This window comes from Heterodontus francisci, chromosome 2 (assembly GCF_036365525.1).
Source record: "Heterodontus francisci isolate sHetFra1 chromosome 2, sHetFra1.hap1, whole genome shotgun sequence".
In the NCBI taxonomy this organism is placed as follows: domain Eukaryota; kingdom Metazoa; phylum Chordata; class Chondrichthyes; order Heterodontiformes; family Heterodontidae; genus Heterodontus; species Heterodontus francisci.
This window is the reverse complement of record NC_090372.1, coordinates 47,693,049-47,711,590: the sequence shown is the minus strand read 5'-3', so window position 1 is coordinate 47,711,590 and position 18,542 is coordinate 47,693,049. Positions and strand designations below refer to the sequence as shown.

The window sequence follows — 18,542 nt, the reverse complement described above, 5'->3', positions numbered from 1 at the left end:
TGCACACTTTAGTCCTCCAACACCAGCCTACCTTGGGCTCTCTACACCATGTTGGTAGCCCTCCTTCAATGACTTGTTCCCTCCCTTACCTTATTCACTTTCCAATTTTCCTGACTTCAAAATGTACTTAAGGCTCTCTCTATTGTCAGTGCTTTTGTCCTCTTGACAATCTTGGTCTTTCTCTTCCCACCTGGTTTTGTGTACATTCGTTGAGTATTGCTCTGCAAAGTTCTTTGAGGTATCATATTGCACATAGTGAGTGATTTTGAAGGTTATTAACCTTCCTTGGCAGATTAAATAAACTGAGGATATATGATCATGTAAAGGATTAAACTTGATGGGGTGGAAAGCTTTTCCTTGATCCAAATGTTGTATGCTAATTTTGGTTTCTGCTCTATCTCAGCCCCATGCTTTATAGATGGATGTGTGGAACGTGCTATAAATGCACAAGAAGGAAGTCGTTTTAATTAGTTTTTAAGGGGATGGACTGCTGGCCCAATGCTGTGGTGCATAACTAAAGGATTGGGCATAGGTTCAGTGCCTATTCTGCTCTTCCCTTGCAATAATCCATGTGCTGGGTTTCCATCTGTTAATTTATGGTGGTGATCTCCAGAGTCTCCTGGAAGCTGGTTCAAACTATCTGTGGAGTGTATGGAACAGCTTTTCTCTACAAATGGAACAGCAAAACACAAAATTAAACTTTCCTACTAAATAGTTCTTTAGCATTATATATAATTTCTTTAGGTGTGAAGAATTTGGTTGCAATGGTCTACTTCGTCCACATGTGGTGTGGTTTGGAGAGACCCTAGATTCTGATATCCTGATGGAAGTGAACAAGGAGCTTGAGATCTGTGACCTTTGCCTTTTAGTAAGTACATATTTTATTAAGTTACTGTACTGACAAGATTGTTTTCCAAATGTGATCTACTCAATGGAAATGATAAGCCAATGTTTGCTTGATACTAAAAACCATTGACCAGTGCAAGAGCAAGTATCTCACTTTTGACTGACTAAACTGGTGACATGGTGACCAGTGCCTTTGTAACTGAGAATGCAAAAGTCTAATTGTTGAGACTTCACATTTCAGTGGCATAACTTGTCTATTTTAACACTGGCATAGAATGGTAGGAAACCAATCCTAGAAATGTATGTTTGTATCATTCATAATTTTCGACCTGTTTATTTTAAAAACTTAGATCAATGGCAAGCAAAAAAAGATACCATAAAATTATGCATTGACGTGGCTTACTTTGGCAGATGAAATAACTATGTAAATAGAGCTTTATTCCTCTGACTAGCCAATTATTGAATAGAAAAGCGTCTTTGGAAAATATGTTCCATATTCAGCAGAAACTTCATAGTTTCTGGGTAAGATAAACACTGATACAAAGTGGAAGATATCATCCTTTCAGAATCAAACTGATCATCTTACAAGATATTGCTGATATTGGAATACCACCATCACCCCAAGACTTAATGGATACCTGCTGCAAACCAAGGTCTCCCTTTGTTTATTCAGTGGTCGTGTTGTTATTTTCCCTATTTAGGAGGATCTGTGGAAATGAAGTATGTACATGTCCCCCTCCTACCCATATCTCCTATTTTACAAAGGGGACTTGGAAAAACAATTTCTTCAAGCAGCCATCAATGCCAACACAGCTTTTGATTCTGGTATTGCATACCTGTCTTTCAAGCTGGAACTAAAATGTCCCCAGAAATACTTTGCTGGTCCCCTTTGCTTCAGCTAGGAGGGTCAGTGAACTGCTTTGAAATGGAAGGCTGATCAACAATGATGGGCTGCATTTTAAGAGAGTCTGCCACCGACGTAGGTGGTGGACGTAAAAAATAAATGTGGCCCGGCACAGGGGCACCACGTCATGGAGACGCTGCAATTTCAAACACGCCGGCTCATTTGCATAGCTGCAAAACTCCCCCCACCCCCCACTGCACGCATGGTTGGTGTGGGCGAGCTGCCGCAGGCAACTGCGTCCGGCGCCATTTTTAAAAGGCTTACAGCCCTCAATGCACATTTAAAATTTAAAGGGCCCAGTAAGTTAAAGTCTTGCAAAAAGATTGAAATGACCTTTCCATGTATTTTCCCACCCCCCACAATGGCATTTCACAACATTCCTGCCCTTTTCCCCCCCGGAGTTCCTGTATTCAAGATTTGACCTATTTGACCTTTCTGACCCCCCCCCCCCTCCCAAAGTTTGTCTTTTGTCCTTTACCCCTTCCCATCAGACCGCCTCTGCACAGATGAAAAAAAACCTCCCCCCCCAAACCTCCGCAGGTGTCGTACAACATTTCCCCGAATGGGGATTCGAAGGCGTGGCATTGTCGGCCGCCTGAATGAAGGTCAGTGCAGCAATTAGGGAGGCGACAGGACCTTCATTAAGTCAGGTATGTAAATTAATTTACATATTGAAATGGGGGTCCTGTCGCTGAGCGCCGGGGCAGCTGCCATGAGGCCTCGCCTCCACTGCCGAGATTGCTACGGGGCCTGCTGCCGTCTGAGTTAGTGGTGGGCCTCCGCTGTACTGATCTTCATTGCCCCCCCCCCCCCCCCCCGCCACTGTTCCCGACGGCAGAGGGACTTTAATATCTAACCTGACGTCTCCGAATTTCATCTAGATGTATATTGTGTGCACTACTGATGGCTCAGTGGGTTTTTCCAGTGAATGTTATACAGAGCAAGTAGATCCTGATGTTTTCCTTAACTAAAATGGGGAGGAAAATAATTAACTAAGACTATGCTTTCTCATTAACTGAAAATTAGAAGTAACTACTGTGACAACCAAGACTGAAATTTAAGAGAGATGAGACACAAACTAAATGTAAATTATTTCTTGGACTTAGAAGCATACGAATAGTATCAGTCATTCGACCCCTCAAGCCTGTTCCGGCCATTCAGTTAAATCATAGTTGGTTTGTATCTTAACTCAGTTTACCTGCACTGGTTCCATATCTCTTAATACCCTTGTCCAACAAAAAATATCAATCTGTGTTGGAATTTAATTGACCTAGCCTCATCAGCTTTTTGAGGGAGAGTTATAAATTTCCACTACCTTTTGTGTGAGGATGTCTTTTGTTTCCTGTCATCACCCCTGAATAGCCGAGCTTTAATTTTAAGGTTATGTCTCCTTCTGAATTGTGAAAGGCCATTGACCTGAAATGTTAACACTTTTTTTTCTAGACAGATGCTGCCAGACCTGCTGAGTATTTCCAGCATTTTCTGTTTTTATATTAGTAATCCAGAGGCTTGGACTACTGATCCAGGTCCATGAGTTCATATCTCTCAATGGCAGCTGGGAAATTGAAATAAATCTGGAATTTAAAAAAAATCTAGTATCAGTAATGTGGAGATGAAACTATCAGATTGCCATTAAAAACCCATCTGGTTCACTAATATCCCTTAAGGAAGGAAATCTGCTGTCCTCGCCCTGAAGGCTCATATGTGACTCCAGATCCTGCTCAATGCAGTTGACTTTTAACTGCCCTCTGAATGGCCTAGCAAGCCACTCAGTTGTATCAAACTGCTATTAAAAAGTCTAAAAATAACACAAGCCAGACCACCCAGCATCAACATGGGCACCTGGTGTGATAAAGACTCACCCAGCCCAGTCCACCCTTCAAAATCCTCCTCGCTAACATATGGCAACTTGTGCCAAAATTGGGAGAGCTGTCCCACAGACTAGTCAAGCAATAGCCTAACAGTTATACTCTCAGTATCATTCCTTTCAGCCAAAGTCCCAGACTCCTATCACCACCCTTGAATACATCTTGTCCCACCTGCAGGACAGACCCACCAGAGTGGTGGTACAGTGGTATACAGTCAGGAATTGCATATGCAATTGAGTCCACAACATTTGACTCTGGACCCCATGAAGTCTCATGGGATCAGGTTAGACATGGGCAAAGAAACCTCCTGCTTATTTTCATTTACTGCCTTCTCTTAGCGATGAATCAATTAGCTCCATGTTGAACACCATTTGAAAGAAGCGCTGAGGGTAGCAAGGGCACATGCGACAAGTGCCAGGCAATGTCCATCTCCAGCAAGTCGATGATCCGTCCCTGTCTCCTCTGGAGATTCTCAACGTCACAGAAGCTAGTCTTCAGGCAGTTTGATTTACTCATTGTTATATCAGGAGATGGCTGCAGTCACTGGATACATCAAAGGTTCTGGACCCTGGCAACATCGCAGCTGTAGTGCTGACGACTTGTGCCCCAGAACCAGCTGTGCCACTAGCCAAGCTGTTCCAGTACAGCTACAACATTAGTATCTACCTGACAAAGTGGAAAATTGCCCAGGTATGTCCTGTCCACAAAAACCAGAATGCAGCCATTTGCAGCCCCTGACTACTCTGAATCATTAACAAACCAGCACTTAACTCGCCAATGCGCAATTTGGGTGACGCCAGGACTGCTCAGCTCCAGACCTTTTTACAGTCCCGGTCCTAGAATGAAGATCTAAATTCCAGAGGTGAGGTGAGAGTGACTGCTCTTAACATTGAGCATTTCATCAAGGAGCCCTAATAAAATTGAAATCAGTGGGAATCAGGGCGGGGTGTGGAGAAAGCTCACCACGGGCTAGAGTCATACTTAGCACAAAGGAAGGTGATGTGGTTGTTGGAGGCCGATCATCTCAACCCCAGGACATTGCTGTGGGAGTTCTTCAGCGTAGTAACCTTGGTCCAACCATCTTCAGCTGCATCATCAATGACTTTTCCTGCATGATAAGTCAGAAGTGGGGCTGTTCACCAACGATTGCACCAAGTTCAATTCCATTCGCAACTCCTCATAATGAGGCAGTCCACGTGCAGGAATACCGGGAACAACATTCAGACTTGGGTTGATAAGTGGCAAGTAGCATTCATGCGACAAGCGCCAGGCAATGAACATCTCCAGCAAGAGTTCAGTTGCATTCCCTTGGTGACCCCAGCAGCATTACCATAATTTAATCCTTTGGAAACAACAACCTAGTGATTACCATTGGCCAGAAACTTAATTGACCAGCCTCATAGAAACATAGTATATAAAAACAGAAAATAAGGTATTAAGAACTCTGAGCAGGAGTAGGTAATTCAGCCCCTCGAGCCTGCTCCACCATTCAATACGATCATGGCTGATCTCATGGCTGGAATTGTGGAAATACTAATCTGATGAAAGGTCATTGACCTGAAACGTTAATAATTTCTCAGTCCACCGATGCTGCCTGACCTGCTGAGTATTTCCAGCAATTTTCTATTTCAGATTTTCAGTATCCACAGTATTTTGCTTTTGTCATGGAATCATAGAATGATAACATCTCAAAAGGATGCCATTCAGCCTGTTATGTCTGTGCCAGCTCTCTGCAAGAGCATTTCAGCTTGTCCTGCACCCTAACCCTTTCCCCATAGACCTGCAAATTGTTTCCCTTCAGCTGCTTATCCAATTCCCTTTTGAAAGTATCTGTCTCCACCACCCTTTCAGGTAGTACATTCCAGATTGTAACCACTCACCGTGTACAAAAAAAAAATTTCTTCCTCATGTCGCCTTTGGTTCTTTTGTCAATCACTTTAAATCTGTCCTCTGGTTCTTTACTCATCTGCCAATGGAAACAGTTTTTCTCTCTCCACTCTGTCTTAGACCCCTCATGATTTTGAAGGTCACTATCAAATCTCCTCTCAATCTTCTCTAAGGACAACTATCTCAGCCTGCCCACGTAACTGAAATCCCTCATTCCTGCAACCATTTTCATCAATCTTTTCTGCATCCTCTCTAAAGCATGGTGCCCAGAATTGGACAAAGTACTCCAGTTGAGGCCAAACCAATGTTATATGAAGGTTCGTCATAATTTTCTTCCTTGTGTACTCTATGCCTCTATTTATACAACTAAGGATCCCATGTGCCTTTTTAATCACTTTCTCAACCTTCCTTGCCACCTTCAACAATTTGTGTACATATACCCCAGATCACTCTCTCCCTGCACCCACTTTACAATAGTACCCTTTAGTATACATTGCCTCTCCTCATTCTTCCTACCAAAATGTATCACTTCATACTTCTGTTAAATTTATCTCCCACCTGTCTGCCCATTCCACCAGCCTACCAGCCTGTCTATCCTCTTGAGGTCGTTCACTATCCTCCTCACAGCTCACGATATTTCCAGATTTTGTCATCTGCAAATTTTGCAATTATGCCCTGTATACCCAAGTCTAAGTCACTAATATAGATCTAGAAAAGCAGTGGTCCCAGTACTGACCCCAGACAACCTCACTGTATACCTTCCTCCAGTCTGATAAACAACTGTTTACCACTGCTCCTGTCACTCGGCCAACTTTGTATCCATGCTGTCACTATCACCTTTATTCCAAGGATTTCAACTTTGCTGACGAGTCTTTTGTAAATATTATGGCTACAAGAGCAGATCAGAGGCTGGGTATTCTGTGGTGAGTAACTCGCCTCCTGACTCCAAAGCTTTTCCACCATCTACAAGACATAAAAGTCATAAGTGTGATGGAATACTCTCCACTTGCCTGAATGAGTGCAGATCCAACAACAATCAAGCTCAGTAACATCCAGGACAAAGTGGCTCAATTGAGCCTCCCATCGTCCACCTCATACTCACTCACTCCACCCCTGGCGCATGGTAGTAGCAGTGTGTAAGAGCAAAATACTGTGGATGCTGGAACCCTGAAATGAGAACAGAAAGTGCAAGAAATACTCAGCAGGTCTGGCAGCATCTGTGGAGAGAGAAACAGAGTTAATGTTTCAGGTCTGCGACCCTTTATCAGAACAGTAGCCGCGTCTACCATCTACAAGATGCAACTTGCCAAGGCTTCTTCAGCATTACCTTCCAAACCCAGACCTCTGCCACCGAGAAGAACGAGGGCTGCAGAAACATGGGAACAACAACACCTATAAATTCTCCAGCAACCATTCTGATTAGGAAATATAATGTCTCTGGGTCAAAATCCTGGAACTCCCTCCTTATCAGCACTGTCTACCTACAGCACACAGACTGCAGTAGTTCAAGAAGGTGACTCACCACCACCTTCTTGAAGACAATTAGGGATGGGCAATAAATGCTGGCCTTGCAAGCGACCCCCACATCCTGTGAACAAATATTAAACAAAAATTGGGGAAACATTGGAATTTAATTTTACATTTAACATAATGGACTTTTTTTCCCCCTAAAGAAACCTTAGCTGCAAACCATGACGTTATAAATTATTTATTATACACCAGAAAAGTTGGCATTAGAATTAAACAATATTGGTACGAACAGGTGATAAAATGTGTCTAGGGGTCTCTTTCAGCCTTATTGTGACAGGATTTAATTTTTAAACGCACCGTGTTTTGAGCTCCCCCTCGGTGAATCCTCGTTCACGACTTTCCAATTATAGGGGAAAGAAATGAGCATAAACAGGCTTTCTTAAGTTTAAAGAAGAAAAGTGAAATTTATTTGAACTTAAACTCTAATTCGGGTAACGCCTACAGATATGCTCCACGCCCCATGCTAGCACACATACGCGATACGCACTTACAAATAGAGACAGAAAAGAGCAGAAGAAAAAATGAGAGGTTTGAGGCAATATCAGAAGTGTTTTTTGTTACTATGCTTCGAGCTCACTGTAGTCCTTTTGTAGGTAGTTCTTGCTTGTAGGTAATTCTTGCTTTTTGTTGGAGCCCAGTATTCTTATTAAACCTTGTTTACTGTAGGAGACATTTCTTTCTTGGGGTTCATATGTCTTCAATGGTTTCCAAAGCTGGTGAGAGCGAGATGAGAGCAGATAGGAAAAAGGTTTTTTCCAGTCCAGGAGCAAAGAGCTTTCTGAGTTCAAATTCTCTGTTGCAAGTTCAAATTCAAAAAACTCCAACAGCCAGTTAGTCATGTGACTAAACTGGTCTGATCACGTCTGTTTGTGTATTCGGTCATCTGAGCAGTTAACCGGGAATGCTAGCCTCTCCACCTTCAACGTCTGGTAATCAAAAGTCCATTGTGGATTAAATTGGAGCAGAGAGTGGCCCCTTTGTCCTTTCCTAGTACTGTCTGTTACTATGCAAATGTCTTTCCAGTCAAGGGTCTGGTGTTTTTTTTTAAACAAGTTCTTTCTTTACTCCAGTAACAGTTTAAAAATCAATGTTCATGTGGTAAAATTAATGTCTCATTCTTGGCAGGTGGGGGCCTGCATGACAATATCTTAAGTACAGGCATGTTAAACCAATTCTAAACATGAAGAAAACAACTTTAAAATTCCCAAAATGCTTAATGTTTTGGACTAATCCCTTTATGAAGGTTTATATATATACTTAAGCTTTGTCAAAGATACTCTGAATATCTTAATGGACACATTTTTGGTATAGCATGGCTTTCTCTTCTAGTCTTGTTAGTCATTTCAGAAGCATGCTGTAAGTCTACATTAAGGCATGAAGCCAGGTGAGGTAGCACTGTCAGGAAACAAAGGCGAGGTGGAGTAGTGAAGTGGTGAAACAGTGGGCTGGATTCTATAGAGCCCTCGATGTTGGGATCCGTGATGGAGGGGTATGAAGATGGCCCTGGATGAGGCCTGCCACGGATTGACGCTGGCAGGGCCTGGCCTGCTATTGCCAGCGGCGGTGAGGCTTTGTGGCGGCACCCCCTGCTGCTCGCTGATGGGACCACAATTTGAATATTTAAATAAATTACAATACCTGAATTAATGACTCCCCCATTGCCTCCTGAAGTCTCATTGCGATCTTCACCCTGGCAGCCAGCACTGCTGTGCCTTCAGATCCCCGTCTGGGAAATGAGGTGCAACACTGGTGGGGAGAGGAGGTAAATTTCTCAATGCAGGGCTGGGGGTGGGGGCGGGAAGGGGGGGGAGTGGGGAAACGGAGTCAAATTAACGTCGTGCATGTAGGGGATGATGGGAAGGGTTATAGTTTAAAGTTTGTGCAGTTTGGGGGTGGGGGGGGAAGGTCAGATGGTAAAGGTAAGTGTTTTGCGGGGGGGGGGGAGGGCAAATAATTTAATTGTTATTGGGGGAGTGGGAGAGGGGCAAAAGAGATGTATTTATTTACTTTCAATAACTCTTCGAATATCTAAATTTACCAGTCGGGCTGACAACCCTTTAAAAATGGCGTCAGCGCCTACGCACAGGCAGCTGACACCATTGCCGGGAACGGAAAGCCTGCCCCCTCCAAGTGATTGGAGGGTAGGGGCGGCCCACCCCGGCTATTTAAATGAGCTGCTGTGCTTGGAATCACGGTGGCTGCTTGGCATGTGGGCCTGCATGAGCAGGCTACCATTTGTTTTTGCCGGCCTTTTAGAATCTAGCCCAGTGACTCATCCACTTGGGTCCTTAAAAGTCTTTTTTTAATTTTGAGCCACCCCACTGAGGTGGTGGCTTTCAATAATTGGGTTCTTCAAATATTTACTTATGTATACTTATGCTTACGTAAATCTTTTGAAATTGTTTTCTAAGGTTGGGACATCATCAATTGTTTATCCAGCAGCATTGTTTGCTCCCCAGGTAGCTGCGAGGGGTGTGCCAGTAGCAGAGTTCAATACTTTGATCACAAATGCCACCACAAAATTCAGGTATGAAGATTTATCCAGTGATATGCTGTGGACAGAGTGTTTGCCAGGCATACAAAAGCATGTACTATTTTTAATCCACTGGGATGAAGAAAATGAGTCCTTTTCTTGCACTGGCCTGATTCTGCTGCTACTGCTGTAGAGGATGGGACTCTGCTGTGGTGGGAATTCTCAAGTTTGGCAGGATCAGGACTTCCCACCCACAAAGAAGCAGCAGATCTCTAGGAGGTTCAAAGTGCCATTGGGAGCAGAATAGGAAAGCAAAATGTCAGTGAGAACTCGGTAAGATAGATACAGAAAAATAATTTCCTCTGGTAAGGATATCGAGAATGAAGGGACATAATCTTAAAAATTAGAGATAGACTATTTTGGAGGGAAATCAGCTCTCTTTCACGAATGGCAGTAGAAATCCTCTTTATTCCACATCCACCCTGCCAAAATGGCTTTGAATGCTGGGTGGTTGAAGCTTTCAAGACTGACATCAATGGATTTTGTATTTAGATAAGGGTATTAAGGAATATGATACTAAAGTGGGTATGTACTGATGTGTACAAATCAGCCATGATCTAATTAATGGTGGAGCAAGCTGAAGGAGTTGAATGGCCTGATAATCCTGTGAGTTATAGGGAATTTCCAATTAAGTACCCCTTATTAATATATATATATACTCTTAAAATGTCATACTATTTGACTAACTGGAGGTTCTCCTTCACAGTAGTAGTATCTTAAAAGTAATCAGAACTCATGCTATAGGTGTGCATTGATGCAGCACAGTGAAATGTGCCATTAACTTGGTGTTTAACATAAGTGAATCATTAAATTAATACTAATATTGGAAGCATTAGACTTCAGGAGGTTATAAAAACAACTAGTTGAAATTTGCAAAAACATGGCACAATGGAAACATCGGATCACCTCAATTCTCTTTTTCTGATGAAAAAAGCCCCAATCTGTTGAATTTTTTTCCAATTGGCCATAATCTCTCCGTGCAGGTACCAGCTTTATAATTTTTTTGCATTTATCCTTCTATGCCTTTTATATGGTATGCAGACCAGAACTGTGCACAGTGTTATCAAGTGTGGCCTGACCAGGATCCTATACAATTGTAATAGAACTTCACTATTTTTGAACTCTCTCTTTCCCTGAAACAAATCCCAGTGCTTTAACATGTTTAATTGTTTTGCTGACCTATAATGCTGCTTTTAATGTTTTTTTCACCTGTATCTCTAGGTCAGTTTGCTCTTTTATCCAATTCAGTTTCTTATTTTTAACTTGTAGGTGATGTTTCTATTTTTCATGGTAAAAATTCCATTTACCCATGTTGAGGTTCATTTGCCACTTAAACTGCCCAGTTGACAAAGTTTGTTTGCCTTAGAGCAGAGAATGTTAATCAACACAGAAGGAGGCCATTCGTCCTGTCATATCCATGCCAACTCTCTGCAAGAGCTGTTGAGCTAGTTTCACTCCCCAGCCCTTTCCCCATAGCCCTGCAAATCTTTTCCCTTCAGGTGCTTATCTAATTCCCTTTTGAACTCTGTGATTGAATCTGTGTCCACCGCCCTTTCATGCAGTGTATTCCAGATCATAACCACTTGCTGCATAAAAAAGTTTTTCCTCATGTCGTCTTTGGTTCCTTTGCCAGTCACTTTAAATCTGTCCCCTCTGGTTCTCGACCCTTCCGCCAATGGGAACAGTTTCTGTCTCTCTACTGTGTCTAGACCCCTCATGATTTTGAATACCTCTTATCAAACCTTCTCTGCTCAAGGGAGAACAATCCCAGTTTCTCCAGTCTATCCACATAACTGAAGTCTCTCCTCCCCAGAACCATAGAAAGTACATCTTTTCTGCACCCTCTCTAAAGCCTTCACATCCTTCCTAAAGTGTGGTGCTCAGAATTGGATACAATACTTCAGTTGAGGCTGAGCCAGTGATTTATAAAGGTTCATCTTAACTTCCTTGTTTTTGTACTCTATGCCTCTATTTATGAAGCGCAGGACCCCTTTTTGAACACTTTTTCAACCTGCTCTGATACCTTCAACAATTTGTGTACATATACCCCCAGGTCTCTGTCACTCCACCTCCTTTAGAATTGTACCCTTCATTTTGTATTGCCTATCCTCGTTCTTCCTACCAAAATGTATCACTTCGCACTTCTCTGCCTTAAATTGCATCTGTCTTGTGTCCGCCCATTCCACCTATGTACTGTTGAAGTCCATCTCTATCCTCCTCACAGTTCATTATACTTCCAAGTTTTGTGTCACCTGCAAATTTTGAAATTGTGCCCTGTGTACCCAAGTCTAGGTCATTAATATAGATCAAGAAAAGCCTAGTACTGATGCCTGGGGAACACCACTGTATACCTTTCTCCAGTCCGAAAAACAGCTGTTTACCACTGCCCTCTGTTCCATGTCACTCAGCCAACTTCGTATCCATGCTGCCACTGTTCCTTTTATCCCATGGGCTTCAACTTTGCATACAAGCTTATTATGTGGCACTTTATCAAATTTCTTTTGGAAGTTCACATACATCACATCAACTGCATTACCCTCATCAGCCCTCTCTGTTTACTTCATCAAATAGCTCAATCAAGTTAGTTAAACACAAAATAAAAGCAGAAGATGCTGGAAATATTCAGCAGGTCAGGCAGCATCTATGGAGAGAGAAAGAGAGTTAATATTTCAGGTCGATGACCTTTCATCACAGATGCTTCCTGACCTACTGAATACTTCCAGGATCTTCTGGGGTTTTTTTTTTTCAAATTTCCAGCATCCACAGTATTTTGCTTCTGTATTATTAGTTAAAAATGATTTGCCTTTAACAAATTTGTGCTTGCTTTCCTTAATTAATCCACACCTGTCCAAGTGACTGTTAATTTTGACCCAGATTATCATTTACAAAAGCTTTCCCACCACTGAGTAACTGACTGGCCTGTAGTTGCTGGGTTATCCTTAGACCCTTGTTCAGAAAAAGGGTATAACACTTTCAGTTCTCCAATCCTCTGAAAACACTCCCTGTATCGAGGATTGGAAGATTGTGGCCAGTACACCCACAGTTTCTACCTTTACTTCCCGTGGCATCCCATCCAGTCCTGGTAACTTATCAATTTTAACTATAGCCAGCCTTTCTAATGCCTCCTCTTTATCAATTTTTAGCCCATCTATTATGTCAACTCCCTCCTCTTGCATTATGACTTTGGAAGCGTCCACTTCCTTGGTAAAGACTGAAACAAAGTGCTCATTCAGCCATGCCTTCTGCTTCCACATTTGGGTCTCCTTTTTGGTCCCTAAACAATCCCACCACTCCTCTTACTACCTGTGCCTACAGAAGTCTTTTGGATTCCCTTCCATGATAACTGCCAGTCTCTTCTCATACTCTCTCTTTGCTCCTCTGATTTCCTTTTACACTTCCCCTCTGTACTTTATATACTCAGCCTGTTTCTCACTTTTATTGTCAGCCTGACGTCTGTCATACTTCCCCTTTTCCCCTTCATCTTACTCTCTATCCTCTTCATCATCCAGGGAGCTCTGGTTTTTGTTGTCCTACCTTACCCGCACCCCCCTCCTAGGAACGTACCTCAAGTGTACCCAAACTATCTCCTCCTTAAAGGCAGCCCATTGTTCAATTATAATTTTGTCTGCCCATCTTTGATTCCAATTTACCTGGGACAGATCCATTCTCAACTCTTCCAGTTAAGGCCCTCCTCCAGTTAAGTATTTTTACGCTAGATTGCTCCTTCTCCTTTTCCATAGATAATCTAAACCTTATGATACAATAATCACTGTTCCCTCAAAGTTCCCCTGCTGACATTTGATCCACTGGACTCACCTTATTCCCCCAAATCAGATCCTTGTTGGACTGGAAATGTACTGCTCAGTTAAATTATCCAGAAGCTCTTAACTCTTTCCCACCCCCCCCCCCCTCTCTGCCCTTTACACTCTTACTATCCATATTAGGATAATTGAAGTCCCCCACATCACTACTGTATAGTTCTTGCTGCTCTTTGCAATTTCCTTGCAAATTTGTGACTCTATATCTTTCCCACTGGTTGGTGGCCTATAGAACACACCGAATAGTGTAATGACACCTCAACTGTTTCTTAACTCTAACCAAATAGATTCTGTCCTTAACCCCTCCAAGACATCCCCTCTCTCCAGTACTGTAATATTCTTAATCAATCTGCCACCCCCTCCTCCTTTCGGTCCTTCCCATTCTTACCCGAGCACCTTATATCCAGGAATATTTAGTACCCAGTCCAGCCCTTTTTTGGGCCAGGGGTCTTCGTTATCACCATAACATCATATTCCCATGTTAGGGTCTGAAATTCTGTTGATGGATGATAAATATCTGGTAGTTCAAGATAATGGGGTGAGCAGGTGTTGAATTAGTTAATTGTACAATTAGTTAATTGTATTCAAATGTGTATATATAGAGAAGAGCCAGCCAGCACTGGCTGTGGGTTGTTTGGAGTGGAGAAGTAAGTTCTGTGACAAGTAGTAAACAGTCTCTACCGAAGTTTCCTGGTCTAAGTGTGTTCTTCACAATCAGGCTTGGAAGTTCTCTGACATCCCATGTGACTATCTGCACCTGCAGCTTACCAAACTTATTTACCATGCTTCATGTGTTTACATACATGCACTGTAAACCAATTTATTGGGTAAAAATCTGGAAAATTCCTCTCTGACCCATCTAGGTGATTGAAACTATTCCAGGAGATCTCTCTGGCCTGAATTTCTTGCAGTATCGACCCTTTGTAGGAGGTGATGTCTATCGCAACCAGAAACAGGTCCCGTTCTCGTCTGGTCCAGAGGTCCACTATTCTCAGGGAAAAGAATTACTGACATGTAACCTTGATCTGGCCTTATACAACTTAAAATTGTGACCCTTAGGTTGGCTTCATGGATAAGGCATTACAGTTATGTGGATAGACTAGCGTAACTGGGGTTGATCTCAGAACAGAGAAGGCTAAGGAGATTTGATAGAATTGTTCAAAATCATGAAGGGTTTAGATTGAGTAAATAAAGACAAACTGTTCTCAATGACTGAAGGGCTGATAATTAGAGGGCAGAGATTTAAGGTAATTGCAAAAGCAACAGACATGAGGAAAATCCTTTTTACGCAATGAATGGTTAGGATTTGGAATGCACTGCTCAATAGGGTGGCGGATAAAGATTCAGTAGTAGCTTTCAAAAGAGAATTGGATAAATACTTGGAGAAAAAAATTGCAGGGATATGGGGAAAGAGCTGAGGCGAGGCACTAACTGGATCGCTCTTCAAAAGAGCTGGCGCAGACTCGATGAGCCAAATAGCCACCTCCTATGCTTTACTATTCGATGATTGTAAGCCTGAATTAGATCTTATTTTATTTCCACTTAATCTGACCCCACGTAATACCTTACTATTTTTTTACTGTAATGCTATGTCTCTCTTAAGCCTTTATGCACCTTATTTTTCCTTTCTAATGCTCCATCTTGGTTCCTATCCCCCTGCCAAACTAGTTTAAACCTTCTCCCACAGAAATAGCAAACTGCCCTGCCAGGACATTGGAACATAGGAAATAGGATCAGGAGTAGGCTATTCAGCCCCTCGAGCCAGCTGTACCATTCAGCTAGATCATGGCTGATCTGTTACAGTGCAACCCTTCTGGCTTGTATAGATCCCACTTCCCCTAGGAATCTAAAGTCCACTTCCCTGCACCAACTAAGGGGAGATTTAATAAGAGGTGTTCAAAATTCTACAGAAATATGGTTTTGGCTAGGTAAAATTATTGAGAGTAGTCAGCAGGTGAGGATTAATAAAGGGGCCGAGAGAGAATCAACACCTAGGTATCGGTTAGAAATATCGCATCCTACATCCATGTTTCATTTGTAAAGAATAGTTTTCATTGGCAGGAGAATTGGTAAACAGAGCACCAAGATTTAAAAGATAATTGGCAAAAGAACCAGTGGGAAGATGAGACTTTTTTAATGCTTTGAGTTTTTGTGATCTGGAATACACTGCCATAAAGGGTAGTGGAAGCAGATTCAATAGTAACTTTGCAAAAGAAAGTGGATGTATATTTGAAATGGAAAAATTTATAGGGCTGTGAGAAAACAACAAATGGGTGTGACTAATTCAGCTGGCACAGACACAGTGGGTTGAATGACCCCTCTATGATGCATGAAAATATCACCATATCTGCTCATTAATAATGCTTTTTTATGGTTGGTACTATGGGAGGTCTAAATATATTTTGAGCAAATTAAAACATTTAGAATTTTTGTTTTAAGGATGTGATTCTTTACAGTCTTTGGTTCTCCAAGGACGAATACATAGACTGCCAGTGTAGCAAAATCTGCACCCTTTGGAACGTACCCCCATCCCTAATGGTTAGGTTTAGATGACTTTATTTTTGCTGGGAGTTACTCGAGCAGAACCCTTATTGGCAAGGTTGGAGGCTATACTACGTTGAATTCCTGGAGCGTAGGGATTTCTTAGTTCAGATGAGGGGTGTATGGATCTGTTACTGAGTGACTATATTTCATGACGCCAGCTACTTTAAAACTCTTGATACTTCATATGTGGAGGGGGACTGACAATCGTTTAATGTTAATCTTGTGTTTAAAGCATACAATTTAACAATTTTATATGCACTAATTTAACCTTAACTATTAAAAAAAAACTTACTACCTGCTTTTCTGACATTTTCTTTTTTTCTGCCAAGCTTGGTTCTCCACAACTTTAAAAATCACATAATTAACTCCCGAGGCTGTGGTGGGAGTTTTCAAAGCCAGATAGGTGATTGACGCATTGTTCGACCTTGTTGTATTGTTTGAGTGATCAGGCCAAACTACAACAAGAAATTGGGCTACATTTGGTAGTGCAACAGCTGAGAGTGATTGTTGGTGGCAGAGGATATTTAAATTGTTAAAAATCCATTAGCTTGATGTCAGAGCTCAGATTTAAATAAGATTTGTCATTAACTGAAGTGACTTCATTAAATTTTCCTGGATGTATATGACCGCCTCTAAAATTTCAGGTTGGATATGAAGAGTAACTGAAAAAATGTTTGAAATATCATGAGACAGAAAAATTTTGATTCTTCTATTAATCTACCAATAATGGGTAGTTTAAAACAACCGTGCAATGGAAATTTTGGTATTTGTTAAGACGGGGTGGCAAACTTAATTTACATGGTGAGTGTGATCCACCATTCTGGTATTTGGCATGGCCACATTCAGCAAAAATTATCTGGACACACTGGTACAAACTGATATCTGTCTTTTGGGTATAATGTTTGCAATTTCTGAGCACAAGGTCCTGCACTGAGTCTGTACCAGCGCATGGTTGCCAATATATTGGTCTTCACTGTTTTTAAGCATACCTTGTGGCTGGCCGAAATTGATTTTGGTTCAATTTAAATTTGCAAAGGGTCCAACGCCTGTTTCAGGGCCCTTCTGCAAAATGTGTGGAAAAATTAGGTGGAGAAAGTGTTGACCAGTTGCTAGTTCAACAGTGGCCCTTAAAGGTTTGAGGAAGTTTTTTTTTGCTTGTGCCACCTTTAGTAGAATGTGGAGGAGCGGGCCTGCCCCTCCTAGTTCCATAGCATTACTGTGAGCCACTGCCAGCCTGTACCCTCCTGTATTTCACTATTCTATTTATGGGACCCTAATGTAAAATCAGGTCATACAGTGATAATCTTCAGTTTCGGTACCAGTTTTCCATTGGCACACCACTGGAAACTATTTTTCAATTTTGACCCACAATAAAGTCTGCAGATTTCATCCTCTGCTGGCTGCTCCTCTCAGCGCCACTTCCACTCACCGTGTTGCAGCTGTTGCTCCTGTCTCTACAGGAAATGTTGGGCCCCAGTCCCCAACATTCTGCAACTTTGTTTCCATTTGTCCCCAACCCAAGCTTTAATCTCCCGATACCCATTCCCTAGATCTCTTTCTCCCAACCCTGGTTCGTCATCTCCCTTTCTTCCTCAAGCCTCATCCAGTCCTCAATGCCCTCTCCCTGCCCCCTGGTCTGTAGTTGCTACCTTCCAATCCAGTCCTGTCTCTCTTTCCTTCCCCTTCCCTCTGCTCCCCCAAGAGATAAATCGGTCTAATTGTTGGAATATGTTTTTCTTTGCAGATTTAATTTTCAAGGCCCCTGTGGAACAACACTACCACCAGCACTTGCTCGGCATGAAAGTGAAGTCATTTTTTAAGGAACTTGTTTAAATATTCACAGGTCTTTCCAAACAGTGAATGAGCTGTTCATAGGTCACATGTTATGTTATCAAATGTAGCACTTTAACAAATTGTGGTGCTTTCAGCGATAAGAAATCAATGTCACCACTTGAATGACGAAGGACTTTTAATAACTCATGAATTTAATTGCAAGATTAACTGTTTTATGCTGTCAGAACATTCAATCATTGTACAGAAATGCCTATAAATAAAATAATTGAAGAATTTAAGTTATTGGTCTTTACCTGTACAACGCTGCTCCATTTGAAATCTTCGTGTAAGCTTGTCTCTTGTTTCTACTTGAAAGCAGATAGTACTTATCTACTCCATTAGTGCATTTTGATGCAAAGGTTTTTATTTTCACTTGTTTGTAAAATTTATAGAAAGTGCAGATTTGTAATACAGTAACTTGCACAAAGCTAAATTTGTGAATGACACAAAACTTGGAAGTATTCTGAACTGCGAAGAGGATAGTGATAAACTTCAAGAGGGCATAAACAGGTTAATGGAATGGGCAGACAAGTGGCAGATTAAGTTTAACGCAGAAAAGTATGAAGTGACTCATTTTTGTAGGAAGAATGCGGAGAGGCAATATAAATTAAAGGGTGCATTTCTAAAGGGAGTACAGGAGCAGAAGGACCTGGGTGGGGGAGGGGTGGGTATATGTGCACAAATCAATGAAGGTTGCAGAGCAGGTTGAGAAATTGGTTAATGAAGCATGTGGGATTTTGGGCTTTATAGATAGGGTATAGAGTACAAAAGCAAGGAAG

The 18,542-nt window shown here is 41.9% G+C and overlaps 1 protein-coding gene across 4 annotated transcripts in view; it reads left to right on the top strand.

The window, feature by feature from the left end:
• Nucleotides 1-18,002, top strand: part of sirt5 (sirtuin 5) — a 56,572-nt gene extending 38,570 nt beyond the window's left edge. For all 4 annotated transcript variants that reach the window (XM_068058037.1, XM_068058047.1, XM_068058056.1 and 1 more), the window contains exons 7-9: nucleotides 745-868; nucleotides 9,447-9,562; nucleotides 17,675-18,002. In XM_068058037.1, the coding sequence (XP_067914138.1) occupies nucleotides 745-868; nucleotides 9,447-9,562; nucleotides 17,675-17,750 (316 nt within the window). In that variant the 3' untranslated portion in view covers nucleotides 17,751-18,002. The remainder of the gene's footprint in view (nucleotides 1-744; nucleotides 869-9,446; nucleotides 9,563-17,674) is intronic.
• The last annotated feature ends 540 nt before the right edge of the window (nucleotides 18,003-18,542 follow it).